Genomic DNA, 10,108 nt, shown 5'->3' with positions numbered 1-10,108 from the left:
TAAACTTGAGACTTTACATACAGTCGTTTCCTAAGATCCTACATAAGCATTGTCCAATATTTTATGCCTAAAGAAAAGGACAAAATGAAAACTAGGTTCGTGGAAGTAACATACGCACATCTCATCCATTTAACATGTATGTAATCAATTATATGGGCTGCTTTTTCTATAAGCAAGTGGTTTTTTTTTTCTCTTTCACTGTAAATATACAAAATAGTCATTGGTCTTTACTCTTTAGTCGCAGTCCTAATAATTTTGGCCAGCTTTTAAAGCATGAGATATTATTAGCAAATGGTATTTTGCACCCACAACAAGAGGTTTTTCCAAAACTGCTGGGAAAACAATATTTAATTTTACGTTTTTTCGTTTCAAGTCTTATTCCTTTACCAAAAGCCAACTCACTCACAAACCTTATCCATATCCCCCTATATAATAACAGCATATGTACTTCTTCATAATTCAAACGCAACTCAACCAACAAAACAAGCAACTAAGAACTTTCCCACTTCTACAAAGAAATATTTCAAAGAAACCAATGAGTTCAACAAGCAGAGCTTGGATTGCAGCAGCATGTATAGGAGTAGTTGAAGCTTTGAAAGACCAAGGTGTTTGCAGATGGAATTCTACTTTGAGATCAATACAACACCACACAAAAGCCAATCTCAGATCCTATTCTCACGCCAAGAAGATCCCAACTTCTCAGTATTTGTCTAATAACTTTAGAAATGACAAGTTGAAGCAATCTGAGGAATCACTTAGAACAGTCATGTATTTAAGCTGTTGGGGTCCCAACAATTGAGGCCCTTTTGTGTCTTCTCTTCTTTTCCTTTTTGTAAATTCTCTAAAATTTTTAGTGAAATACATATACATGGATTAAATCACTGGATTTACTTTCAATATGGAAGTTTACGGATCATGGATTGAAAATCAGGGTATGGTAGAGAGATGTGCACAATTATTAAGGGGTCAAGAATGAGACACATCACTAATCCATGAAATTGGCGTTCTCAATCACTAGCATATCTAATTAAGCAACAATATTGTTGATGTTACAATCCAAGGCAGTGGAGCTTGATAAAAATGAGACATACCACTAATCTGATAACATTTTTTTTTTTTGAAAGTTCAATCTTGGTAAGAAGAGACAATTACATTGCATGTATGCCAGCAAAAGAAATAAGAGAATTCTTATTCCCAATAGCACAAACTCCCATAATTAAGAGCATATTTGGCTAAACAATGAGTAAGCCAGTCGGCCTCCCTAAAAACAAATTGAAAATTAAACTTTTAATGTTCAAAATGACGCTAAGCTTTCAACGTTCAAAATGATGTTATCTAATGGGCTGTGTTTTTTTTTTTTTTTTTTCATTACTTAAATATTGTTCTCACTTTTAAAAACTAAAAAAAAAAAAGTTAAAACTAATAGGAATCATTTGGCAAAATTTTTTAAAAATTGAATTTTTAAAAATTAAAAAATACAAAATATCAAAATATAGTTTTCAGTTTTTTAAAATAATTTTTTTTGTCTAACATATTATATTTTACATTTTTGCTTACATACCCAGACCTTGGACTCGGATCTGGGACCCCAATTCCGACTCGGACCATGACTCACACTCGGACCCCGACTCGAACTTGGACCCAGACCTAGACCCTAGACCCGGACCCCGAAATTAGCACGTAGTTTGGGTTGGGGTCTGAGTCTGGGTCTAGGTTCAGGTCGGGGTCCAGGCTCGGGTCTACATCCAGGGTCTGGTCCGGAGTTTGATGGGTACATTTATGGTATGGTGTAGAATATGAATTTTTTTTAGTAAAAAAAAATCTAAAAATAGTTTTAAAAAACTTAAGTCAAATACCATTAAATTTTTAAAATGATAAAACTATTTCCTTTTTTCATTTTTGAAAACACAATTCTGAAAACTAAAAACTAAAAACTTAATCAAACAACCTCTAAGTCTCCACAGTAGATGGTTTTTCCCAAAGCTAAAGGGATAGCATTCACATAGTTTGATTCAATAACTACGTTTTTCAAATCAAGTTGCAAAATGAGCAATACGAGTGTTCACAGATTGATTTGGTCTAGATTTTTAATTTTTTTTCAAGCCAAACCTGCATAACGGTTTTTTAAAAATTCAAAATCAAACAAGACCAATTAAATGATCAAACCAAACGAAACCAATTTACTCAAAAACATATTGGTTTGGTTCAAAACCATAATTTGTATTTTGTAGTTGCTCCAAATTTTTTTAACAATAAATTTTCATTTTTTCGATAACTTTTCTACTTTTAGTTAGTTTATAATTATTGCGGAAGAAATTAAAGTGTATTTTGTTATTGAATGAGTGAAATTACAATAGGGAGAGAAGGCTTATATAGCCACTGATACAAAGACTGAAAAGGAAAAACCAGAAAAACAGGAAACAGTTATGAAGTATAACTGAAATAACAGACTCAACAGTAAACGGAATTACTAACTGAACCCAACTAACAAGCTTAGAAGACTAAGTTCTGTTACCCCCCCCCCCTCAAGATGGACCATAGATATTACTGATGGCCATCTTGGAGAGATGAGTAGTGAGAGTTGTGGAGGGTAATGGCTTTGTAAATGCATCAGCTAATTGAAGATTGGAGCTGACAGGAATGAGCCGAATGGTGGATTTGGCTATTTTTTCTCTGATGAAGTGGCAGTCCAATTCGATATGCTTGGTGCGTTCGTGAAAGGTGGGATTGTTGGCAATGTGAATGGCGGAGAGGTTGTCACAATAGATGAAAGCCGGTGTTGGTTGAGCAATGTGGATATCGTGAAGAAGATATTGAATCCATGTGATTTCGCTTGTGGTTGCAGCTAAAGCTCTATATTCTGCTTCAGCGGAACTCTTCGAGACGGTTGGTTGTTTCTTTGTTTTCCAAGAGACAAGGCAGTCACCAAGAAAAATGCAAAAGCCGGTTGTGGAGCGACAAGTGAGGGGACAGGAGGCCCAATCCGAGTCAGAGAAGCCTCGTAAATGCAGAGATGAAGTGGTTGAATAGAAGATGCCTTGTCCTGGTGAGCTTTTAAGGTATCGAAGAAGGTGATGAAGGGCAGTTAAGTGAGGAGTTCTTGGGGAAGACATGAATTGACTTAAAGTATTAACGGCATATGTTATATCACGCCGAGAGAGAGTCAAATACAGAAGGCGGCCAATGAGTTGTCGATAGTGTGATGGATTGTCAAGGAGATCACCCTCTTTGTCATCAAATTTTTGCCGAGGATCCATGGGGGCCTTTGCTGGTTTGCTGCTGATATATCCAGTGTCAGTAAGTAGTTGAAGAGTGTACTTACGTTGTGATAAAAAAAGGCCAGAAGTTGCTCGTGCTATTTCGAACCCAAGAAAGTACTTAAGGGGTCCTAATGTTTTAAGTCTGAACCTGCTTTCAAGAGTGGTTTGCAGAGTGTGAAGAATGGTTATGTTAGGACCAGCAAGGATGATGTCGTCGACATACACAAGGAGAGCGACAAAATTGTTGTTGGATCCTCTTGTGAATAGAGTATAATCGGCTTGGGACTGTGTGAAACCTTCATCAAGAAGAGCAGCAGTAAGCTTTTTATACCATTGTCGGGACGATTGCTTAAGACCATAAATCGATTTGTTGAGCTTGCAAACAAGATTAGTGCCTTGAATTGTTGATGGAAGCTTCAACCCTTGAGGTAGTTGCATGTAAACTTCTTCTTCTAAATCGCCATTAAGAAATGCGTTGTTGATGTCGAGTTGGAGAGTGTGCCCTTGTTGGATAGCTACAATGGCAAGGAGCAATTTGAAGGTGACCATCTTTGCCACGGGTGAGAAGGTGTCAAAAAAATCAAGACCCTCTTGTTGAGCATAACCTTGAGCAACTAATCGTGCTTTGAGGCGTTCAACGCTGCCATCGCTATTATATTTTATCTTATAAACCCATCGACATCCGATTGCGTGTTTGCCAGGTGGTAAAGGAACCACTTTCCAAGTGTTGTTGGTAATGAGAGCGAGCAATTCAACATCCATAGCCTTCAGCCATTGTTTGAATTGAGCAACCTGTTTGTAAGTTTGGGGTTCGAATTCTGCTGTGACTGCAAGAATGAAAGCTTTGTAAGCTTGTGAAAGGTTAGAATATGAAATGAACTTGGCAATAGGATGGGGTGTAGGAGAATTGTCCTGAAATATGTTGTAACACTCAAAGTCATCAAGGTATCGTGGTGGCTTTTTGGTGCGGCTGGTTCTTCTAGGCTGAACTGAAGTTGTTTCAGTTTCAATGGGTGCTGCAGGATTGCTTTCAGGCTGAACCGAAACGGGTTCTGTGATTGCTGGTGCGTTAGAATTGGCAGCAGAGTTTTCATTGTTAATATCGACTTCAGTAATGTTATTGTCCTGCAAGATTGGGTTAGGAGAAACAAGACTAGTATTGTGATGTGGATAATCATCCACATGTGTGTTTGTGATGTGAGAATTAGGGAGAATCAATAAAGAAAAGGGATCAATAGTAGATTTCTCAGTATTTAGTGTATGGAAAGGAAATATATGTTCATGAAAAATAACATTTCGAGATATAATAATCTGTTTTGAATTAATGTCATACAATTTATAACCTTTGATACCTCGAGGATAACCTATAAAAATGCAAGTCTTTGCACGAGGTTGAAATTTGGTTCTATGGGATGTAAGAGTGGATGCAAAAGCTAGGCAGCCAAAGCATTTAAGGTTGTTGTAATCAGGAGGTGTATGAAATAATAGTTCATAGGGAGTCTTGTTACCAAGATTAGGAGAGGGAGTCCTATTTATCAAAAAAACAGCAGTCATTATGCAATCTGTCCAAAAACGGATTGGAATTTTGGATTGAAAAAAAGAGCCCGTGCTACATTGAGAAGATGTTGATGTTTTCTCTCAGCAACGGCATTTTGTTCGGGTGTCTCAACACAACTGAAATCATGTAAAATTCCATGCTTGGAAAATAAATCTTTGAAAGTCAATTCAGGAGCATTGTCAGACCGAAAGCATTTAAAAACACAATTAAATTGAGTTTGTATGTATGCAAGAAATTCAGGTATTATAACATGAACATCGGATTTTTGTTTAAGAAGATATATCCAAGTGAACCTTGAATGATCATCAACAAGAGTAAGAAAATACTTATGATCAGAATAAGAAGGCACATGATATGGTCCCCAAATGTCACAATGTATCAAATCAAAACATTGTTTAGAAAAACTAGTATTATTAGGAAAAGGTAACTTCCTTTGTTTAGCAAGAGGGCAAATGTAACAAGGTTGATTTTGATGTAAATTTCTAGTTTTACATGGCAAAGAATTCTGTAATAAGCCTAAGCATTTATCAGATAAGTGTCCTAATCTCTTATGCCATGTTTCAGCTGAAACATTGAAGGTGTTGACAGAAGCGGCAGTGGTGTCCAAGATATAGAGACCATTAGCCAATTCACCTTTGCCAATCATCCTCTTGGAGTTGATTTCCTGTATGTAAAAATTATCAGCAAAGAATTTCAATTTAAAAAAATTTCCATGAGTCAAACAACTAACCGAGATGATGTTGTATTGAAAGTTAGGAACATAAAGCACCTCTTTGAGAACAAGTTGTTCAGATATTTTCACATGTCCACTTTGGTATACCATTACATGATTATTATTAGGCAAAATCAACTTAACAGAATTGATTGGATGTAAATTTAAAAACATTTTTAAATTGGAGCAAATATGCCTAGTCGCACCTGAGTCAATAATCCAAGATTTATCTTGGGGAAGAATTGAACAATTTGATAAAGCAATATTACTTTTACCTACTGATGTACTGGGATCTGTAGGATTGGGATTTGTGGTTTGAGCAGCAAGAAGGTTAAGGAGTTGCTGATATTGATTTGGAGTTAACTGAGGCAATATAGTGTTATTTTCACTTGAGGCAGTACAGTTTTCAGTTGAAGTGTGAAACTGGTTTGCAGTAGCCTCTTTTCCCTTGCCATTTTTGTTATATCCAGGTGGATAACCATGGATTTTATAGCACTTCTCGATAGTATGACCATGCATATTGCAGTGAGTGCAAAATGGTCTTCCCTTCTTAGGATGATGGTTCTTAGATTGTCCTTGAGAATCTGGTTTGCCGACTGCCTTTTCGCTTTGAAAGGCAAAGGCCATATTCGAATTGGGATCTGTAGAGAGGTTCTGGCTTCCTCTCTGATTTTCTTCCTGTGTTACCAAATGAAAAACACGGTTAATTTCAGGCAAAGGATCCATGATAAGAATATTACCTCGAACTTGGCCATAGAGATCAGATAATCCCATGAGAAAAGACATGATATATTCCATGTTATAGTGTTCTTGTAGCTTCTTGACTCCACCACAAGAGCAATTGTTGCAGGTGCAACTTGGTCTGAAATTACTTAATTGTTCCCAAACAGTCTTAAGTTTGGTAAAATACAGGCTCACAGATTGATTTTCTTGTTTTAGATTCATCAGCTCCTTCCTGAGATTGTATATGTGAGCTCCATTTCTCTGTTGAAAACGAACTTTGAGGTCTTTCCAGATTTCTGCAGCCGATTCATCATAGAGGATGCTGGAGGAGATTTCTTTAGAGACTGAGTTGATGATCCAAGAAATAACGATATTGTTGTTTCGAATCCATGCGTTGTAAAGAACTGGATCAGAAATCGGTGGTTTGGGGATAGAACCATTCAAGAATCCTAATTTATTCTTGACAGAAATAGCTAATTCCATTGCTCTGTTCCAGGCGATGTAATTATCTTGTCCTGTCAATAATTGGGATACAAGAACGTTTCCAGGGTTATCACCGTGATGAAGATAATATGGATCTGAAGGATCCTCTATTGGATTTCTCATCCTTATCAACTGTGTATTCGATCTGTTGTTGACAGCTTGATTTGAATCATCTCCATCATTGATTCGAGCTGGAATTTCCTCACCAGAATTGGTTTCTTGATTATCAGAAGCCATGAACGGAAAAGAACTGAGAAGAAAGAGAAGTGTCGATGAAGAGATGAATTCTTCACTTCAGACACGATCGTCGCCGGAGAAGAACACGGCGAGAGGAAGAAGATGAAAACGAAAAAGGATCGGAGGGAAGCTCAACTTCCCTGCTCTGATACCATATTGCGGAAGAAATTAAAGTGTATTTTGTTATTGAATGAGTGAAATTACAATAGGGAGAGAAGGCTTATATAGCCACTGATACAAAGACTGAAAAGGAAAAACCAGAAAAACAGGAAACAGTTATGAAGTATAACTGAAATAACAGACTCAACAGTAAACGGAATTACTAACTGAACCCAACTAACAAGCTTAGAAGACTAAGTTCTGTTAATAATATATAAATAATAATAAAATATTAGTATCATAATCATATTAAGTCAATATCAATATTCTATCTAAAGTTGTTCTAAAATATTAACATATTTTCAAAAATATATATTAGGTATAATAAAATAACTATATAGATTGGTTTGGTTTGAACCGTTACCGAAACTTTTAAAACCGTGACCGAACCAGAGAATTTTAAATGGTTCGAATTGACAAGAAAATTCACACCGGATTCATTTGGTCTAGTCTCAAAAGGTTTGGTCAGGATTAGTTGGAGTTTGAAACTACGGATTGCACATTCTATAAACATCCCTACTGAGCAATAACCCCACCTTAATGGCCAAAATTTCAATAATAAGATTGTTTAAAGGTCTATGAAAGATTCAACTTTTGGCACCTATACAATCTCCACTAGAGTCTCTCACAGCTGCTGCCACACTACATACCTCACGACTCTCTTCGGCTGACATCAGCGTTTATTCCAAGCACACCGGCAACTAGGAAAGTCCATTTGGCACTTGCCCTTTGTTCATGCTGAGATGTAGCATGGTGCAATTCTTTAACAGACTCGTAGTATGTCTAGCACAAATCCACCAAGTTTTCAGTTCTTGGTTCTTTTTCCAGAACTACTCTCATTTTGTTTCTAACATACCAGAGTTGCCAAGTTAAGAAAATAAAGAATTTAAAATTATTCTTACCTAGACATCTCTGCACATGAGAGATGAAGATAAGGGGATCATGCTCTTTGTATTTTTTTTTAGCAATGGTGAGAAATTCACCATCTTTTAGTACTTGGAATTGGCTTTACATCTCAATTAGGCATGACAAACATCTTACCTCCATCACATTTGTTACAATCCTGATGCAAAGAGATCTTCTTAGAAAACATAGCTTGGTTATGAGAAAGCCAAAGAATAAATAAATTTTCAGAACAAATATAGCTATTTCTAAGAAAATAATGAAGTCTTAAATTATCTAATTAGTTAAGTGACAACATTGCTAATATCATTTGATTTAGCTAAAATTGATGAAAGTGGTTCTTAATTTTATTCAATTTATTTTCAATAGTCAAAGACTATATCAAACAGCGATAACTTGTGTGAGGTAAAGGACACATTTGTAAGGCTATCTTCAATATAGAGATTTTAAGGTTGTTTATTTCTAAAATTTTATATATATTTGAAATGTTTTAAGTAGTTTTGCAGTTTTAAGTTTTAAAGACAATAATTGAGATATATGCAAAAGTTGTATTGTTAGTTATAGTTAGTTTTTCACCTCAATTAAGTTAGTGGAAAATTCAGTTAGGTTGGGCTAGTTAGTTATATTTTCCGACTAACTAACTCATCCATTTTATTCCTATTAAAAGTCTTGTGTATTCAGATCAAGTCAAATAAATGAGATACATTTCTTTCTAATCTCTCTCTCTCTCTTCTTCATATGGTATCAGAAGAAATCTTGTCCACAACATCCATGGCGAGACTTTCCACATGCTCTCAAGATGATGTTGCCCCATCTACAATTGAGCATCCTTCATCATGAATCAACCCTGATGTCACTTCCTACTCCCTTTTTTAATATTGTATTCAAGATGGGTGTAATTTGATGGGTGTAATTAAAATTTACACCCCATCTTGAGGAGGGAAATTAGGATTATTATAGTTAGCTTTTAACCTCAGTTAAGTTAGTGGACAATTTGGTTAGGTTGTCAATTGGTTAGTTATATTTTTCCTAACTAGCTCAACTCATCTACTTTATGTAGGTTTGTGTATTCAAATCATATCAAGTTAAGTAAATGAGGTACATTTCTTTCTGTAGGAATTTACACTTGGTGAAATTCCAAGTTTAACCTACACCACTCAAGAAAACTTGTCAAAACGACAGGGACAAAGTTGTCCCAGAAAATTCAACTTAAAACCCAATCAACGACAACAAAATCTTGGTCGTTTCTTTCCTGCACGACAATGAAGCTTGTCGTTTTCACTCACACGACAAATCGTTTAAACCAAACGATTTGTCGTTCTGGATTGAACAAAACTAAGTTCAATCAGAGCTAACCCTAGCTCATTTACACCTTCGAACATTCGAGAGTTTCTCAAACTCTCTCTCTTTCTCTCTGCCTTCTCTCTGGTTCTCAAACCCTAGAACCAGAGATTCTTCTCGATCTATTGATCGATCTTACCCAGAAACCTTCCCAGAAACAACCCAAAACACACACACACAAATATCAAACATAGATCATTAGGTGAGGGTTAGAAAATGAACACCAGAGATTATAGAGGTTCGCCCTAAATCAGGGGTACATCCTCTTTGAGCTCGCCTTGAAGATCGACCTCAGATCTTTCACTATGAAGCATGAATATTACAACAGGTAAGAAATCCAAGTCACAGATCGACTGGTATTTCTAGGTTTTCTCTCTTTTGTTTTCTGTGTTTGTTTTTCTTTTTCTTTCTGGTTTATCTCACTAACTCACTTCTGTTTCTTGTGCATGAACTTGAAACAACGACTGGAGCTGAACAATCTCTCAGATCTGATAACCTAGGGCTTTTGCTTCTGGTATATTTCTCCTCTCTTCTCTTCTGTTCCTTTTATAGTTGTAGTTCTAGGGTTGATCACAGAACTAGGAGTTAGTTACAACTTCGGTTGTAACTAACAACTAGTTCTTGATCCACTAGAGGCGAAGCCACCTAGGATCTGATTTCTGTTGTATTCAGTTTGTATTTTATTTGTAATTTTCACTTCATCTGTAAAACTGTAATAATAAAGGTTACAGT

At 36.1% G+C, this 10,108-nt stretch overlaps 1 protein-coding gene across 1 annotated transcript; it reads left to right on the top strand.

Moving 5' to 3' along the window:
- Positions 1-359: 359 nt before the first annotated feature.
- On the top strand, positions 360-881 carry LOC115724515 (uncharacterized). The gene has a single exon (XM_030653810.2). The coding sequence runs from the start codon at positions 443-445 to the stop codon at positions 797-799; it is 357 nt and encodes a 118-aa protein (XP_030509670.1). The 5' UTR covers positions 360-442; the 3' UTR covers positions 800-881.
- Positions 882-10,108: the final 9,227 nt, after the last annotated feature.

This window comes from Cannabis sativa, chromosome 6 (genome assembly GCF_029168945.1).
Source record: "Cannabis sativa cultivar Pink pepper isolate KNU-18-1 chromosome 6, ASM2916894v1, whole genome shotgun sequence".
NCBI classification, from domain to species: domain Eukaryota; kingdom Viridiplantae; phylum Streptophyta; class Magnoliopsida; order Rosales; family Cannabaceae; genus Cannabis; species Cannabis sativa.
This window is presented reverse-complemented; position numbering and strand designations above follow the sequence as displayed.